The sequence below is a fragment of the Phocoena phocoena genome, chromosome X (genome assembly GCF_963924675.1).
Source record: "Phocoena phocoena chromosome X, mPhoPho1.1, whole genome shotgun sequence".
Lineage (NCBI taxonomy): Eukaryota > Metazoa > Chordata > Mammalia > Artiodactyla > Phocoenidae > Phocoena > Phocoena phocoena.
The window spans coordinates 20,249,219-20,268,798 of NC_089240.1; the positions used below are offsets into that span (position 1 = coordinate 20,249,219).

The 19,580-nt window shown below is 38.2% G+C and overlaps 1 protein-coding gene across 2 annotated transcripts; it reads left to right on the top strand.

Moving 5' to 3' along the window:
* The first annotated feature begins 528 nt into the window (after positions 1-528).
* EIF2S3 (eukaryotic translation initiation factor 2 subunit gamma) lies at positions 529-16,443 on the top strand. 2 transcript variants are annotated; one of them, XM_065901355.1, is made up of 12 exons: positions 529-616; positions 1,169-1,232; positions 2,226-2,353; positions 2,444-2,565; positions 4,677-4,771; positions 6,052-6,210; positions 7,149-7,283; positions 8,784-8,878; positions 9,298-9,442; positions 11,361-11,530; positions 11,908-12,080; positions 16,028-16,443. In XM_065901355.1, exons 1-12 carry the CDS (start codon positions 548-550, stop codon positions 16,089-16,091), a joined length of 1,419 nt encoding a protein of 472 aa, XP_065757427.1. In that variant the 5' UTR covers positions 529-547; the 3' UTR covers positions 16,092-16,443. The 2 variants fall into 2 exon arrangements, with proteins under 2 accessions (XP_065757427.1, XP_065757428.1); XM_065901356.1 differs by having other exon boundaries at positions 548-616; positions 9,307-9,442; positions 16,028-16,091.
* The last annotated feature ends 3,137 nt before the right edge of the window (positions 16,444-19,580 follow it).

The window sequence follows — 19,580 nt, forward strand, 5'->3', positions numbered from 1 at the left end:
CGGAACCTCCGCGTGAGGGCGCCCTCCCCACCGCCAGCTCGGTGCGCGGCCACTTTCCGGCCAAGGGCCCCGGCCGGACCCGGAGCTGATCTCGCCTTACTAAATTACAGAAATCGGTAAAGAACGACATTCCCAGTGTCTATCTTCACACCCCAGATAAGAATCCCGGGTTTCGGGAAATTCTTTCGGCCCGCCCCACGGGAAGCGGAAATGGCTGCACCCTCCCCAGCGCGCGCGTCGGTTGCGTCGCCTCCCTAGCAAGGGGCCTTTTTTAGGGCTGCCCTCATCGTTGCCTGCACAAATATGCAACAGGTCTGTTGCGAATAGATCCTGAAACTGGCCTTGTGTTTTTTAGTCAGCGTGCCGGCAGGCACTGTACAAATCCATGGAGAAAAAAGTCCAAGCAGTGAGGCCGCTGCACCGGCCATCCTCCTCTCCCAGGCCTGGGCCCTAGTCGGCCCTCCCGCCTCCGCTGCCCCGCCCTGCACCAGGGGGCTTGCGAACAGTCAGGCAGCCACCCGGACGGCTTCCTTCCTCTCCGGGCAAGATGGCGGGGGGCGAGGCTGGTGTGACTTTAGGGCAGCCGCATCTGTCTCGGCAAGATCTCAACACTTTGGTAAGTCATTGCTCTGGCAGGATGCTGAAGGAGCTCAGGAGTGGGGATGACCGGGCCTTCCGGGAGGCTTTGAGACGAGGCAGTGCCGGGCTGTCGGGAGCATGGATTAGGAGGGAGACCCGGAGCCCGGCGCCCTGAGTCGTGTTCGCGCCGCCCCATGCTTCTCTGCTAGTATGCGAGCTGGGAATGAGGCTATGCGGTTGTGAGACCCCGAGCCTCCCGAATCATTCGGCTGGAAAGTCACAGTGTTAAGTGTCATTGAGGCTTTTTAGTTCGGAAGGTCTGGGAAGGGAGTATCTACACTGTCCTTAGTGCTAATGCTCTCAAGGTTGGGGGACCTCAAGCTTCCACATCCCCCATAGGCAGTGTGTAACAATGAAGGACTTTTAGGGCTTCCCAGTCATCAGAGTGCAAGGTTGCTTGTACAGAAAAAGCGCTTTAGAAGTAGAAGAGGGCTATTCAAATGGTAGAGAGCTGTAGGTAGCAAATGTAAAGTCAAAGTTGGGATTTGTCTTATGTACAGCGATTTAAAATAAAAATGTTCGATTGCAGGATGTTACCAAGTTGACGCCACTTTCACATGAAGTTATCAGCAGACAGGCCACAATTAATATAGGTAAGATAAGAATAACTTGGAGACCTGACTTAATTGATCTCCGGCCACTAATTTTAACCTCTCCCTTTGTGTGATTACCTGATTACATGAAGATTCAGATATTCAATAAATAGATGTTCAGCTCTTGCGAGCCAAGCACCTGCTAGATATTTTTGGGAAGCCCATGTTGCGCGTGCCTAGCTTACAGACTAGGTGAGAAGAAGCGATAAATACATAAGAAAAGTTTAATAGCATAAGGTGATTATAGTCATGTAGCATTTTAAAGAAAAGAGGGAAACGCGACTGTACTTGCCACACAGGGTTATTGCAGGGGCAGAGTTTGCGGAAGTTTTGTTTGATATATAAGCTATTATTAACTAGATAATTTTTTTCTTAATTGGCACATAGAACTTTAGAGAAGAAGTTATGTTGACTGATTGTAAATTTGGGGTATTTGAGAGTCTGCACAAACAACACAGTAAAGCCTAGTTAAAAGTAAGGCTCTACTATGAGGCTGTTAAAAACGTATAAGATTAAAAAAAAAAAACTTATAAGATATGTGCTACCCTTGACAGCATTACCGTAATGATACCTGAGTTGTTTTCTTTGTTTTCATGGATTCCTTTTTGTTGTGTGAGGGCTCCTCATACCTATTTACTTCACTCTGAAAATGCTGGAAAGTTTCTTGATATACAAGATTTCATGTACTTTTTACCAAGTGTTTATTTTAAATGAAGGCATTCTTTTCTGTGAGTAAAAATATAAGATGGATAGCTTTTATTATGCTGAGTATGGTTTAAAACAAGGTTGTCGGTTACATGGAAAGTTCTCCTCAGTCCTGTATCAGAGTAAGTTTTTTGTAATCAAGGATGTGTAGGAGGAGAAATTGAAGTCACTGTCAGTTTTCCTTTGATGTTTACAGTGAGTTATGGCTTTGGGTTTTCTACTCTAAAACTGAAAAATATGTTGTGTAACTGAATGCACATGAATTAATTTTTTGTACTTTGTCTATAGGTACAATTGGTCATGTAGCTCATGGGAAGTCTACGGTTGTAAAAGCTATTTCTGGAGTTCACACTGTCAGGTTCAAAAATGAACTAGAAAGAAATATTACAATCAAACTTGGCTATGCTAATGCTAAGGTGAGCTGTGTACAGTGAAATTAGAAACTAACTTTAATTGTTGAACGTGCAGATAACAAATCCAAGTCTTTTTTTCATTGGAACTTTTAGATTTATAAACTTGACGACCCAAGTTGTCCTCGGCCAGAATGTTATAGATCCTGTGGAAGTAGTACACCCGATGAGTTTCCTACAGATATTCCAGGGACCAAAGGGAACTTCAAATTAGTCAGGTGACCTCTTTTCTGCTAAAAACACTTTACACTTCATATTTTGTTGTTGTGTGATTTGTGCTTTTTGAAATATTTAACTGAGACTTTAAACAGTGAACCTAATTGTTGAATGGCTTTATTTTTGCATTATTTTGTTTTTCTTGTCCATAATGACAATAATTTGAAAAGTCAAGTATTTAAACTTACATTAAGAGATGTACATGTAAGTTCTCCAAAGGAAAAGTATCACATAAGCAGAATGAAATGGAGGGAAACACGGCTCATTGGATTTAAGGGATTCTTTTTGCCAGGCCTCATAAATTTCTCTTAAACAGTGTTGTTTCTGTTTCTTAGAGGAGAACAAAGCCATTCTTAATCACGTTTTTTAAATACACGGGCTTGTTACCCATCTGTTTTCTGAATATGATTGTGTATACTTATTCTTTATTAGAGGATACTGTCATCCACCCAGCGATGTTTATGGGGGTTGGGGATATTCCACAAAGAAATTGTAGATTGGGGCAGAGCTGGGACTAGGGAGAGGCGAATGAAGCCCAAAGTTTAAGGGGAGGGAGAAGCTTTAAAAAGAAAAGAAAAGAAAAAGAGCCTCGGTAATCAAGATAAATAGTATTATTTATTTATTTATTTTTAAATTAAAAAAATTTTTTTTTTGGCCCCACTGTGCAGCTTGTGGGATCTTAGTTCCTTGACAGCTCAAACTACTAGTGTTTTCCTTTTCATTATCACTTGGGGTTTTTTGGTTGATTTGCTTTTGGCGTGGCATTGTTGCTGATCCTGTTTTCATTTAAATTTTTGATATTTTGTTCATCATGGATTTTTTGCATGAATTTGATTTTTTTTAATATTAAGTTTAAATATTGTTTGTATTGATTACTGGGTTTTTTGGGGCACCCCCTTAAATTTTGCACCTAGGGCGAGTGGCTCACTTGCCTCACCCTACTTGTGGCCCTTATCAGATATCAGCAAACTTTTCCTGCAAAGGGCCCAATAGTAAATATTTTCAGCTTTGCAGACCATAGATTCTCTTTGCAACTACTCATTTCTGCTATTGTGTTGTGAAAGCAGACATGATGTGCATGAGTGGTTATGGCAGTCGGCCAGTCTGCTGCCCCTATTTTAGATCGTGAGTGTGAGCATACAATTATTAAAAATAATGATTCCAAATGAGTAGCATAATTTTGTTTAAATGGTGCTGCCATCTGCACTTCAGATGGGCAATTCCAGCTTTTCAAGATGCTAGAGAAGTTTTTGGCAAATTTTTTGAGATGGCACTGCCCATTCTGTTAACACTGGTTGAGCTTTCAAATCAATGACATTCCCAGTATATATTTTATACCATATTCACTTTAATTGGATTTGGGAGTTTTTGTATCCAGTTATTTCTACACATAGCTAATTTCATTTGCTTTGTAATGATCTGCAGTGATTTTACTCTCATCCAGTAGGTAATTTTTGTTGTTGTTCTTTTCATATTTTTTTCCCTCCAGTTTTATTGAGATATAATTGACATACAGAACTGTATAAGCTTAAGGTGTACAGCATAATGATTTGACTTACATACATCGTGAAATGATGATCACAATAAGTTTAGTGAACATCCATCATCATATAAACTTAATGAGTAGAAAAAAATTTTTTTCCTTATGATGAGAACTCTTAAGATTTATTCTGTTAACAACTTTCATGTATAACAAACAGTGGTGTTAACTATATCATATTGTATGTCATATTTCTAGTACTTATTTATCTTATAACTGAAAGTGTGTACCTTTTGACTGCTTTCATTCAATTCCCCCTTCCTCCATCCCCCACCTCTGGTAACCACAGATCTGGTAATCACAAATCTGATCTCTTTTTCTATGAGTTTTTTTGTTTGTTTGTTTCTGAAGTATAATTGAGCCAGTAGGTAATCTTATTTCTGAGGTCTAGAAACACCAAGTCCTGTAACCACTTGACTTTACAGAAATAAAAATTATTTCCATATTCTTATTTCATATTTATATGTAATATTCATATTCTATATATAAAGGGATTTAATTTTAGGAAATCTGTAACTTGAATGTTGAAGTATTGATTGATCTTAGGACTGATTGCTGTTTTTTAATTGTTAGACATGTTTCCTTTGTTGACTGTCCTGGCCACGATATTTTGATGGCTACTATGCTGAATGGTGCCGCAGTGATGGATGCAGCTCTTCTGTTGATAGGTAAATACGTCAGAACTGGTTTGGACAAATCATTGTGGAGCAAATCCAAGATGGACTATTTAAAGGGAAACTAAGGCCTTTAAGGGCCACATCCAGTACCTAAAGGTGACGGAAATGGGAACTAACATGTCAACCAGGATGATATCCTTGTCTACCAGCTATCACAAAATACTAAAGATAGACCTAGGGCAGATGTCTTGTGAGAATTCTTTTGGTAGTATATATTTGAAAAAATCAATAGTGCATTTTCTCCCCTTAGATCACATGAAATGATTTATTAGTTTTATATTTACATGTAAAAGTGCATGTATTTTTTTGTGTGCATCTTTGAGTTGTCTACTGCAACACTGGTGTATAATGGTTTTGTTTAGATACAAATCTCATTCATAATAAGTGCTGAAGTCTAGATGAATTGGGGTTTTCAAGGCTGGTGTTGTGCCACCTTCCTTATGTGAGCTGTTAAGAGATTTTGTTGCTATGGGATATACTTTTTTAAAGTATGCCGAGTGGATATAGTACAGGACACCTGAACATCATCACTTAGGATGGTCATTAAGATGCCCAAAAAACATACCTATTTCTTTATAATACCAGTGGTTGTTTTTAGTGTTCTTCCCTCGGTTTGTTAGGGAGTAGCCTCTGATAGTAGCTGAAATTCATGGACTGTGTTAAGTGTCTTCCCTTAATTACTCTCTGCCTCTCAGGAGCTTGACTGGGCCAGAACGTCTCTAAGACTAGACAGAGCCAGAGGGCTCTTCCTTATGCCTGAGCAAAAGCTAAGGGCAGACCCTGAGACGTCAAACTTGTTGAGTCCAAGCTTTTGGCTTAGGACCAGGGAAGAGAGCCAAAAGATCAGGAGGCTCCAGTGAATCCAGACACAGTGGATGAAGCAGGGGCAAAGGTGGATGCTTGGCAACGATCCAGGACTTTTGCCTTGAGTAGGGCTAGGGCATTCAAGCGTTTCCTTTTTTAGATGTCAGCTAGTGTTTTTTTGGTAGTACAATACACATAACACAAAATTTAGCATTTTAGCCATTTAAAGTATACAATTCAGTGATACTAAGTACATTCACAGTGTTCTACAAGTGTCAGCACTGTCTAGTTCTGGAACATTTTCATCACCCCAAAAGGAAACCCGGTACCCATTAAGCAATCACTCTGATCCCCCTTTCCCTCAGTCCCTGGCAACCACTAACCTGCCTTCTGTCTCTTATGGATTTGCCTATTCTGACATATTTCTAGCTAATTCTCATGCATCTTTTTTATTCTTTATCATTTAGCTGGTAATGAGTCTTGTCCTCAGCCCCAGACTTCTGAACACCTGGCTGCTATAGAAATCATGAAACTGAAGCATATTTTGATTCTACAAAATAAAATTGATTTGGTAAAAGAAAGCCAGGCTAAAGAACAGTATGAACAGATCCTTGCATTTGTACAAGGTAAGAAGCCATAATGTCTAATAAAAATCCTCCTCAGTGATAGTAAAATAAACAAAAGCATTTAAAAAAAAAACCTTAAGTCTTCGGAATTCCCTGGCGGTCCAGTGGTTAGGATTCTGCACTTTCACTGCCGAGGGAGTGGGTTCAATCCCTGGTCGGGGAACTAAGATCCCGTAAGCGACGTGACATGGCCAAAATAATTAATTAATTAATTAAAAAAAAATCCATAAAAAAAAACTTCAGTCTTACACTGTTCTTACTGAGTAGCTACTTTTAGAATTGAAACTGACAATGATTTATTTTATCTTTTAGTGTTCCTTTCCTCTAACAGCAGTGTTTTTCATTTCAGGGAAGACATCTTATTATTGACATTTGATCCTCTCTTAGCCTTGTTTTTCTTGCTAGAAAGGTTGATTTCCTATGCACCCAGTTCTCTCATAACAAAAAAGAATGAATCATTTTGATTAAAACCTCATTGTGTTTGGTCCGTTTCTTTCACCAGCCTGTTTGACAATTAATAAGGAGCAAATACTATATATGCCATCGGTCTTTGATTAGCAGAGTCTATAATTTTATCTTGACATTTATTGGGAAGTTAATTACATGTTATCAGAAATCTTTCAACTAGTAAAGTGCTCTTTCCCAGGAGTGTTAGTATTTTCTTCTTTTGAGCAGTTTTATCATTTTGGTGTATTAAATATATCTATTAATATATTTTGACTTTTTTTTCCCCTTAAATGCAATAGTATTCATTTTCAGGAGCAAAAACAAACAGAATACTGACACTTTTCTAAAAAGAATTATCATTTTCTACCTGTTGCTGGTATTTGGGGATGTTTAGGCATCTATTTTAGTAATCTTAACTGTTTCCTATAATATGTAAAGAACAAGTTCTGTAAAACTGAAGAATTTTGATCTTTCTGAATTTTGTCTTATAGGTACAGTAGCAGAAGGAGCTCCTATTATTCCAATTTCTGCTCAGCTAAAGTACAATATTGAAGTTGTCTGTGAGTACATAGTAAAGAAAATTCCAGTACCCCCAAGAGACTTTACTTCAGAACCCCGACTTATTGGTAAGTGATAGGATTTTGTCTGATCTTTTCCACATTGGTGATTCCTCTTTAAGGGAATCAGCAATGATTTCTGCAGAGGTGATAATAAATTACAATCTCCATAAAATTTTTTTTGAACTCAGTAATTCTGAGATTGTATTAGCAGTACTAGATTGCATTACTGATGAGAGAAAGTTTCGAATACAGAAGGAACTTTTAGTTTTTTTGTGCTTGGTATGTGATATGTTATGTGATTGAGATGGAGTAATGCATTATTCTGTATGGAATTATGTTTTAGTCAGGAGCAGGATATTAGAATTTCCATACAAATTATTTCATTGTACCATTAATGAAGATTTTCATCTCTTTCAACTTATTTAAGTGCATAGTACCAATATTGGTATAATTTGATCATCTAAACTCGTGATTTCTACATAGATATAGGAGCCTTTTCAAAACAGACATTTGAACCCCTCCCTTCATCCAGGCCCCCCCTCTGTGTGTTGTGGGAAGGGTTCTCTTGGGTGATTGTGATGTGTACCCCTTGTTAATGATCACTGCTCTCAGGACCGAAGTCCAGGTCACATAGTTCTAGGGTTGTGTGGTTTTTTGTTTTTAATTAATTAATTAATTAATTAATCTTTTGGCTGTGTTGGGTCTTTGTTGCTGTGTGTGGGCTTTCTCTAGTTGCGGCGAGCCGGGGCTACTCTTTGTTGTGGTGCACAGGCTTCTCATTGCGGAGCATGGGCTCTAGGCGCGCCGGCTCAGTAGTTGTGGCTCGTGGGCTCAGTAGTTGTGGCTCGTGGGCTCTAGAGTGCAGGCTCAGTAGTTGTGACACACGGGCTTAGTTGCTCTGTGGCATGTGGGATCTTCCCGGACCAGGGATTGAACCCTTGTCCCCTGCATTGGCAGGTGGATTCTTAACCACTGCGCCACCAGGGAAGTCCAATCCTAGGGTTGTTTTGAAGTTTTAAAACTACATTTTTAATGCAGAAATCATATAATATAGAGGTATATGAAGAAAAAGGTCTACAGTCTCCCTGCCTCGCCCCTTAGCCCTGAAGTAACCAAAGTTAACAGTTGGTGTGTACTATTCCCGCACCTTTCTCTTTGTTCATATCATCATGTATAAACATATACACATTTCTTGTTTTAGTTTTTGTTTGTGGAAGTGGGATCATACTATGCATAACTAGTTTTTTCTTTTTTCCTTAAAAATATATGAAGGTTATCCTTCCACATCATTACATGTGCTCTAACGTTCTTTTTTAATAGCTGCGTGATACTCCATACTATGGGTATACCATAATATGCGTCCTATCAATGAACTTTTAAGTTATTTCCACTTTTTCCATCGTAATTAAGGTTGCAGTATACTTAGTTGGAATAATATTAGGTTTTGTCACAAAGTCCCCCTTGTATAAATCTTATGTGTCTACTATTTTAGAGAAGTTAACTTAATCAAATTTTTCTGAAGTTAATGTGAATAGAATTGGCTTTAATTTGTTTTGTTTTTTTTAGTTATTAGATCCTTTGATGTCAACAAACCTGGCTGTGAAGTTGATGACCTTAAGGGGGGTGTAGCTGGTGGTAGTATTCTAAAAGGAGTATTAAAGGTAAACTAGGTTTTGGTTGTTGTGTTTTTATTTTGTTTGTTTTTCTCTTGTCTTAATTAGGAAAATAGCATGAACACTCCAAATCGAAAAATAATTTTTTTCTTCATGGTGTCTAGTACTTGATATAGACTTCTTTGTTTACTATTATATCTTTTGAGTGTGTTTGACCTCTAACTTTATAGGCTTCTATGAATATGGAGCACACTTTATATGGTGATAGGCCTGTGTGGTAGGTAGTTTGAAACATTTGGATGGTTCTGGTTTTGAAGATCTCTTCCATATCTTTTTTTTTAAATAGTGATCTTTGAAATAGAGAAAGGATTGCTTTTCAGTTTTGTGGTCTTCCTGTTAGGACTTTTTGTATGTAATGGAAATCATGTTGTCCCACAAATTCTAATCACTAATTTATATTTTTACAGGTGGGCCAGGAGATAGAAGTCAGACCTGGTATTGTTTCCAAAGACAGTGAAGGAAAGCTCATGTGTAAACCCATCTTTTCCAAAATTGTATCACTTTTCGCAGAGCATAATGATCTTCAGTATGCTGCTCCAGGAGGTCTTATTGGTAAAGATTTTTCTCTCATCCCTACGTTTTTAATTTGTGGATATTCATGGTACTTTTCATGAGAAACATATTACTCATACAGATATAGATTTTTAATTTGATGTTTAATAATTGAATGGGGTAGAGGAACATATGTGGTTAGGCTGTTGATTTTAGGTCATAAGATGGTTTCATGTGTTTGTAAAAATTAATTTTAAACATAAAAGAGAATTTTGGTTTAGTTTTGTCTTTTCGTTTTTTGTTTTTTTTTTCCGTACACGGGCTTCTCACTGTTGTGGCCTCTCCCGTTGCGGAGCACAGGCTCTGGACGCGCAGGCTCAGCGGCCATGGCTCACGGGCCCAGCCGCTCCGCAGCATGTGGGATCTTCCCCGGACCGGGGCATGAACCCGTGTCCCCCACATCGGCAGGCGGACTCTCAACCACTGCGCCACCAGGGAAGCCCTTGGTTTAGTTTTCAAAGTAGCTCCTTTTTAGCAGTAACAAAGTAAGTTTTATGTCCTATCATTTAAAATACCTAACTATACTTTTCTTTTTAGTCTACATGGTTTTGGGAGTAGAGTGGTGGTGGTTTTTTGTTTTTGTTTTTTTTAATGTATGTTTTGCAAATGGAGAGTTACCCACAAGTGTCAGCTGGATCATGTCAGATCATAGTTACACTGAGGTGGGAATTAAAGAAGATAACTTCCATTATGTTGGAATTTCTGAGATAATTTATGGATCTTCTCATCTCATACAATAGTGTATTACCAGATACCCAGAAAAAGGCAAGATACAGTGAGAATTAGAGGTATTATAACTTTTGGATTAAAGAAGAAAACATTTGGTGAAGGAGTTTGTCTTTTTGTTCTCTGGTGTTTGGCTATATAATTCATTTTTCTATTGTATCTTGTAATTAGGAGTTTACCATGTATAATTTTATCCTTATTGTTTGTTTTATAAACAAGGAAACTCTGGAGACTTCTAAAATTTAACTTACAGAACTTTTCAAACATAAAAGTAGAGAGAATAGTGTAACGTAGTGTAATATGTGGTCATGTAGCCACCACCCAGGTTCAACAGTTAATACTTTACCACTCTTTTTTTTTTTTTTTACTTTGGCCACGCTACGCGGTTTGTGGGATATTAGTTCCCTGGAACCTGGGCCCATGGCAGTGAGAGCACCAACTCCTAACCACTGGACCGCCAGGAATTCCCAATACTTTACTCTTCTTTTTTTTTTTTTGTGGTACGCGGGCCTCTCACTGCTGTGGCCTCTCCCGCTGCGGAGCACAGGCTCGGACGTGCAGGTTCAGTGGCCATGGCTCACGGGCCCAGCCGCTCCGCGGCATGTGGGATCCTCCCGGACCAGGGCACGAACCCATGTCCCCTGCATTGGTAGGCGGACTCTCAACCACTGCGCCACCAGGGAAGCCCTACTTTACTATTCTTGCCTCATCTTTGTATCTTCTTCCCTCTTCTCCTTGAAAGACATACAGATAAAATATTTTGAAGTGGATCCCAGGAATCATATAAAGTCTTTAAGCTGTCTTTTTGATCAGCCTTCCAGGGGAGAAATGGCAGGCAAATATCCTGAAAACTACTCATTATGAATTTCGTATCTTTTCAACCTTCATTAAGGATATTCAGGCTCCTTTTTGAGTTAGGCTCTTAGCTCTGTTTGTCCTTTGCTTAGAATTTAAATCAAGAGAATCTTTCTGTTCTCAAATGCCCAACTAACCCATGAGTTTACAGTTCTGTTTCTTCAGATAAAACAGGTATTTTGTCACATCTATGTAGCTAATACATGAGTATGAAAATATAAGTGTGTATTAAAATGTATAGGTATATGCTGTACTTGTTTGACTAAGTCTTTTGGGTAAACAGCTTTATAGGAAATAAAATGTTGAACAATAAAATGTATATCTTATTTTGTATTAGGAGTTGGAACGAAAATTGACCCCACTTTGTGCCGGGCTGACAGAATGGTGGGGCAGGTACTTGGTGCAGTTGGAGCTTTACCTGAGATCTTCACAGAACTGGAAATTTCCTATTTCCTGCTTAGACGGCTTCTAGGTGTACGCACTGAAGGAGACAAGAAAGCAGCAAAAGTAAGTGCTTTCTGTAATTCCTGTTCCAAAAAAAGTGACAGTGAAGTTAAGACCAGTTTTGAGGTTCATTTCTTTTCATTTAACATGGGATTAAGAAAAAGGAAGAGGTAGATAAATTTGACTTCCTGAAAATTGAGAACTTCTGTATGGCAGTCAGTTCAAAGTAAAACAAAACAGGAAACAGTATGTCATGTATGACAGTGACATGATAATTCCTATTATCCATGTGATTTTTTAAAAAAAGTTGCTGAGATCAGGTTGGCAGAGATGGAAAATTGCTGACATCTTTTGTTGGCAAGGTGGTAGGAAAATAAGCAGTTATTTGGAAAGCATTTTCTTGATTTTGGGGTTTATTTTTCCCCCCTCGATTTCCCTAGGTGCAAAAGCTGTCTAAGAATGAAGTGCTTATGGTGAACATAGGATCCCTGTCGACAGGAGGAAGAGTTAGTGCAGTCAAGGCTGATTTGGGCAAAATTGTTTTGACTAATCCTGTGTGCACAGAAGTGGGAGAAAAAATTGCACTTAGCCGAAGAGTTGAGAAACACTGGCGGTAAGTTTATTAGCCTTTGTCAGTGTCTAATAAAAAAGACAGAATCAGTTGTCTTAACACATGCACAAACACACTTTACCTTGAACGCAACAGTTACTATACTGTGGTTTCAAGTCTCAACTGTTTATTCGATTGACTTAGAAATCTGTATTTCTAGGCGTGATTTGTGATAGACACAACCTATGCGAAAACCAGTGAACTTAGGTTTAATATCTTCCATATCTTTTTCTGAACCATTTGAGGAATAGGTTGCCCCTTGATGTCTTAATACTTTGGTGTATGTTTCCTAAAAACAAGTATATTCTCTTATATAACCACTTAACAAGTTTAACATTGTTAAAATACTGAAATCTACAGTCTTTTCCAGTTTTATCACTTCTTCCAGTAATGTCCTCTGTGTCCCCCGTCTGGGATCATGCATTGCATTTAGTTTTCATGTCTCTTGATCTCTAATCTGGAACTTCCTCAGCCTTTCTTTGTCTTGTCATCGGCAATTTTGAAGAATACAAGCTAGTTCCTTTCTAGACTGCTCCTCAGTTTGGGTTTACTTGGTATTTCCTAAGATTAGATTTAGGTTACGTATTCTTGGTTGGAATACTTTCGTGTAGGTGGTGATTCTCTCCTTAGGGAGTCACAGCCAGATACACATGATATCTGATTCCTCCTTGTTGAGGTTAATTTTGATCATGCACTCAAGGTGTTAGCCAGTTTCTCCACTATATGGTTACTCTTTTTTACCCTTGTAAATAAGCGTTCTGTGGGGCGACTCTATGCAAATAGCCTGCTCCTCATCAAATCCCACCCCGCTGGATTTAGCGTCCACTGATGATTTTTGTCTGAACTGAGCTTGATTATAGTGTTTACAAAGTGGTGATCCCCATCCCCCAGCTCCACCACTCCTCATTTATCATTCTTTCTGCCCCATTATTTACTTATCTAGTTATAATACACACTCATGGCATCCTATTTTATTCAGTAGGTTATGATTCATTACTGTTCTTATTTATTTATTTTGAATTTTATTTATTTTTTATACAGCAGGTTCTTATTAGTTGTTCATTTTATACATATTAGTGTATATATGCCAATCCCAATCTCCCAATTCATCCCACCACCACCTCCCCACCCCGCCAAGTTTGTTCTCTCCATCTCTGTCTCTATTTCTGCCTTGCAAACTGGTTCATCTGTACCATTTTTCTAGGTTCCACAAATATGCGTTAATGCACGTATTTGTTTTTCTCTTTCTGACTTACTTCACTCTGTATGACAGTCTCCAGATCCATCCATGTCTCTACAAATGACCCAATTTCGTTCCTTTTTATGGCTGAGTAATATTCCATTGTATATATGTACCACATCTTTATCCATTCGTCTGTCAGTGGGCACTTAGGTTGCTTCCGTGTCCTGGCTATTGGAAACAGTGATGCAATGAACATTGTGGTACATGACTCTTTGAACTATGGTTTTCTCAGGTATATGCCCAGTAGTGGGATTGCTGGGTCGTATGGTAGTTCTATTTGTAGTTTTTTAAGGAACCTCCATACTGTTCTCTGTAGTGGCTGTATCAATTTACATTCCTGCCAACAGTGCAAGAGGGTTCCCTTTTCTCCACACCCTCTCCAGCATTTGTTCGTAGATTTTCTGATGATGCCCATTCTGACTGGTATGAGGTGATAACCTGTTTTTATTTGTTTTGATACCCAAATTGTCGAGGATTTGTCCAGTAGAGACCCTTTAGGTGACTCCTATGTCCTTTTGACATTTCCCCTCTTTTTTTTTAACCTATTATTTCATTAAGGAATCCATTTCTATGACTGTCATGAAACCCAGGCTTGGTTAGCAGTGATGCATTCTGCAGGTAGCTGCATCCCGCTCTGGACTTTCTGGTAATAGCCACTGTCTTCTCTACCTCAACTGAAAACCCAGAATCAGTCCCTGCCCTCCTACCTTGGGAAGATGCCAAAGCCAACTACATAAGAGGCTTTTTCAGAGAAGATGACTTTTCTTAGAAGACAAACCCTCTGCTTTGTTTTACGAAGCAGATAGCAACCCCATGGACAGGTTGGGACTTGCACAAGCCTCAATATTTCCCCATTGGGTTTGTTTTGGTTTTTGTTTTTTTGACAGTTCCTTACTTTGTGGCACAAGATGTTCTGGAATCATCTTGTACCTCTCCCCTGCTCCAGTTTAGAATTGGTCATTTCTCCTGAGGGGGCCCTGGTTCCTCTTAGTGGAAAATGGTATTAGAAATGCAGATACGGGTGCTAGGTGTGCTTGCTGCTCCTAAGGTGCTGTTGCTTCGGGACGCTTCGAGTGGATAGAGCTAGGAAACATGCACATATTGTTGACTCCTGTCTCTATTCTCTTTTCCTGGTTAGTTACTGAACCTACTGTTTCCTTTCTATTCTGTGTGACCTCATTAGAGCCCATACCATCATTTCACACATAAAAGTTATTGCAAAAAATTCCGAATTTGCCTCTTCCACTGTTACTTAAGTACTCAGTCAAAATTAATCTTCGTAAAACATTTTTTCATGCTGTACTCAGTAATTTTTAGTAGCTTCCCACTACTTTCTGATATTCAGGACCTTTGTGGAAGCCTGCTTGAACGAATTTTAAGTTTCTCCTGCTTTGTCTCATATAAACCCTCTAAATTAGACTGTTCTGTGTCCTGACTGTCCCCATAATTACTCAAATCACCCTTGGCTTTGTTTTTTTCTCATTACCTACCTCCCTTATTAAGGCTTCCCTGGTACAGTGGAAGGATGTGGAAGGATGGTCTCTCACCATTTACTGTTCAGAAGATATGAATTATTACTCTCTAATTTAAACAGAGTTAAACTTTTTGTTCTCTTTTAAGTAAATCATTTCTGCTTTGTGGTGATTTATGCCTGCTTGATTTTACTCTCTTGTGTGATTATACTATTTGCTGTTATAGACATACTGATTTACAGTGTATTTTAAAAGAAAGGAATGATCTTTTTGTGTCTGTGTACTATTTTTTTTTTATATTTATTTATTTATTTGGCTGTGCCAGGTCTTAGTTGTGGCACACAGGATCTTCGTTGCTGCGTGCGGGAGCTTTAGCTGTGGCATGTGGGATCTAGTTCCCTGACCAGGGATCGCACCCGGTCCTCCTGCTTTGGGAGCACAGAGTCTTAGCCACTGGACCACCAGTGAGGTCCCTGTCTACTAATATTGTAAGAGGATTCTACCCAAATGAAATTTTATACGTTGCTTAAAAATTAGCAAGTATGTTAAAAGAAATGGAAGCATCTGAATGGTCCTTATATTCTTTAGATTTGTTGTTTTTAACCCATGCTTAGGTAAGTTCTGTTCTAGAAGCTACAGTTGAGGTAGCAGTCTGGCCTGACCAGTGACTAGAGCAGACACTGAAAGAGAGAAGGAGCAGAAATGCCTCTGCTCTTGAGAGTAATCTGTTTATAGATTATCTAGTCCTCTAGGTCTTCTCTTAATTTCCTTTACCAGCTAAAGTCATGATAAAGCAAGCCATGGTGATCTGTTGAAGTGCTGTGAATGGTTAAAAAACAAAACAGAACAAAACATAAAAACATTTTTCAAAGAGGAAAAGAGAATGAAATTAAAAAAAAAAAATCAGGCGGAGGTGGTTTGTGTGTGAGCATGGTTCCTTGGGCGGACTGGAAGTTGCTTCATCTGTGGTTCGGAGGGGCAGGTATATTTTGATAAGAGTGAAGATGAGCATATTTATACTAGCACCTTTTTGTTTGCTTTTCCTATCATTCCTTCTGGCTAGAGCCCATCTCTCTGGGTCTAAGAAGATAATGTGAGCTTTCTTTCTGGAGGAGCAGGTTTTGTAAACAAATTTAGACTTAGCAGATAGGCAAGTAAAACTAGTTATGTGATTATGTGGTAATGATAATGAAATGGATATAAAATTCATGATTTCTTTTATTTTCATCTTGCAGTTTAATTGGTTGGGGTCAAATAAGAAGAGGAGTGACAATCAAGCCAACAGTAGATGATGACTGAAGAATTAAATAACAGATTTGGATGAAGTCGGAATTTCTCTTAACAACCTAGGGGTATATTTTCAAAGCAATAGTGAGGAATTAATTTCACAGCTCATTACCTTAGGAGTAGCTGTAAGGTTATTCTCATTTTTTGGTGATGAAAATTTAACCTCTAGTACTAAAATAGGGTCTACAATAAATGTAAAAATTGGCATAATGTTGGATTGGATCTACATTTTACCAGAAATTAATCATTCCCAAATAACATCTAATTTATACATCAGTGCAGGTTTGAAAGGAAACTGCCACAACCAGCCTTTGCTAAAGCACACATACCACTGAATCTGTTTGAAATAAAATTTTTCTTCTTATTTTTCATGATTCGTCTTTGAGTAGCTCCAGGCTTGAAGGATTATTGTTATCAGTAAAAACTTGAAGACAAATTCTTGAAGACCAACTTCCCTTTACCCCATATTTTATGTTGCTTTTATCTTTTTGAGTGACAAATTAATAGGTTCAAATAAAATTGTCCTTTCAGGCATGAGGGCTTGTTCCCATGGACATTCCTTTCTCTCCCCTTTTTCTGGACTAGAACACAGGAAGCTAGAGCCCGAAGTTCTCATCCTCTCCCTGTGATGCCCTGCGATTGTTTCTGCATTGCTTTATGCCCGAAGCTCTACAGCATTCCCCCATTGGAAAGTACTGTTAACACCAGATGATTTTAGTTAAGTAACAAAGCTCTTTTCCAGTCCTTATTTTATGTTTTTTCTTAACTGCTTAATTGATAAGGTTATGATGTAGATTCAAATATTAGTAATCTTTGGAACTTTCAGGAGGCAAAAAATGTTATACAGCAAAGGGCGAGCCCTTTCGTTTTTAACTTATTCTCCGTGTTCCTGCACTTTTCCTGTGTTATGCATTTTAATTTTTGTTTATTTTTGTTAAATAAAATTCTGTTAAAGCAGTGGTTCTTAACTCTGGCTGACATTAGAATTGTTGGAGAAGCTTAAAAAACGATAGATGCTCCACAGAGATTCTGATTTTAATTGGCTTTGGGTGGAGCCCAGGCATTAATTTTTAAAGCTCCCCTGTGTTAAGTAACAAACTTAGGGAGTTGAGAAGTAGGAGTATCAAATAACAGAATCTTACTAAGGTTTGGTAGTCTGATAATACTCTTGTTTGCTTTTCTTAAATTTTCATTTAATGTGGGACTTGATGCCACAGTTGTAACCTTGTGCTCTTTTGGGCATTGGACATGCTGCCTTGTAGAAGTTTAAAAGCTGTGGCTCTGGTTGTTAGGTAAGTTTATAAGTTTGGGGGAAACATATTAATGTTACGTACTTTCTTGACTTTGAAGGGTTGTGTTATAGCATGGAGAACACACTTAAATGAAACAAGGTTTTAATCCAAACATTAATTTTATGTCTAACATGTCCCCATGTGTTTTGTAAGCACCTTCTACCAGAAATTCTGGAGTAACATAAGGCCCAAGTTCACTAATTTATTGTAATTGATCTCATGTCAGAACTGAAACCAGAAGTCTTTTCTATTTCAAACATCCACATGAATTTCAACAAATTTGCAAAGCACTGTGCTTAGTGTAAATGGGAATATGCAAATATGAAAACAGTGGGCCTTATTTTCGTAGAACAGTGATTCTCAGCAAAAGTTGTACCTGGTTGAGAATCTGCTTGTAATGCGAGGTTATTGGTGAAAGTACACTATATATGTAAATCCTGTTGGCTCTCCTGTTAAGGTATTTTCAGAATCTGACCAGTTCTCACCATCTGCACTGCTACTGTCCTAGGGCAAGCCACCAGTGGCTCTCACCTTGAATAGCCCTGTAACAACTCCTCACTTCCACACTTGCCCCACTGCAGTCTGTTCTCAACACAGCCAGAGTTAACCTTTTTGTAAGAGAGAATGCTATGCACCACTCTGATAAATTATAAAGTTCATCTCACAGGAATGGGGGGCATCAGGACAGTAGCTTTGACATCTTCCAAATGATTTCCAGGCTGACATAAAAAGCTCACTCTACTATTTCACTCTTTGTATGTAACCTCCAAAGATGATGATGATGATGTGTGTGTATGTTTTTGGTTTTTGCAGAGCAAAAAAGAATTTTTCTTTTAATAAGAGTGTGCAAATAGCTGCACTCCCATAAAACTTCTGAAATTCTATTTCTAGAAAAATTTAATATGGTGAAAGGAAACGGATGCTTCTCTGGAAATATATAAAATTTTTTTAAATTACCAGAGATGAAGCAGATACCCTTAAAATATTGATAATCAAGAAACTGAGGTTATTAAAAAATTTCTTCTGCAGAAGTTTCCACAAACTCACAATACAAGGAATGGGTAATTCCTGTTGTTTAATTTGTACCAGAATGTAGGACACAAAAAGGAAGCAAAAAAGGAGACATTCTAATTCATTGTTCAAAATTATTATATCCTTGCTGCCCAAACGTGGAGAGAACACTACCAGAAACAAAGCAAAAGCAAACCACTAGAGACCATTCTCACAAAGTTATAAAATCCATACTAAAATATTAGTAACTTAAGTCCAGCATTCTATTGAAAGAGTAATGCATTCTTGTATGTACCTGGAGCTTTTAGAGGTGGAAAGGAAAAAGCATACCTTGAAGATGTATTTGATACAATTCAAAATTTTTTAAAAGTAGGTAATGTAGAGAAGGACACTATTAACTTGATATAAGGTACTTAGAGAACTATCGGAATCATTGTTTTTAATGATGAAACATTGGAGCACAGTAACATCCTTCCATAATGCTGTAGGTGGGATAAAGTTTCAACTGGGTAAAATGTGGGGTTGTGAGGTTAATGATATAACAAGGGTAAATTCAGAGGGTTGGGAAGTAGTCATCAATTGCATTGCACCAGAATTCATATTATTGTTTGGCTTCTCTATATTCTCATTAGTGTCTGGAACAAGTCAAGAATATCAGCCACCGCTTGAATTCTACAATATTGTTCTCTGGGGCTTAGCAAATGAGATAGAAATATTGAGAATGGAAGCGACAGAACGTTACTTACAAGGTATAATAAGATTGTCTGCCTAGAAAATACAACCCAGAAACCGAAAAACTTGAACTGCTGTGAGAGTTCAGTGAGGTGACAGTTCAAAATAAACACGCAAAAATTATTAGTTTACTAAATAATTTACTAATTAGTTTACACCACACACATGTACACACAGACACACAAATCAGAAAATGCCATGGGTATAAACTTACCGGGTATAAATTTAACAAGATTATGCAAGCTATACATGAATAAAACTAATTTGTTGAAGGACGAGAGGAGCATATGAGTAATGAGAAAATAGGCAATACTCTTAGATGAGAATACTCAATATTGTACAGATGACTCCTTTTTTTCCACCTATAAATTCAGTGTATTTTTTTATAGTTTATTATTTTTAAAATTTTTATTTTTGGCTGTGTTCGGTCTTCCGTGCTGTGCACAGGTTTTCTCTAATTGTGGCG

Excerpts from the sequence above, each read along its gene's own strand:
- EIF2S3 (XM_065901355.1), top strand. The coding sequence starts at position 548 with ATGGCGGGGGGCGAGGCTGGTGTGACTTTAGGGCAGCCGCATCTGTCT. Across the intron at positions 2,566-4,676 it reads GGGAACTTCAAATTAGTCAG|ACATGTTTCCTTTGTTGACT; the intron begins GTGACCTCTTTT and ends TTTAATTGTTAG. Across the intron at positions 6,211-7,148 it reads GATCCTTGCATTTGTACAAG|GTACAGTAGCAGAAGGAGCT; the intron begins GTAAGAAGCCAT and ends TTTGTCTTATAG.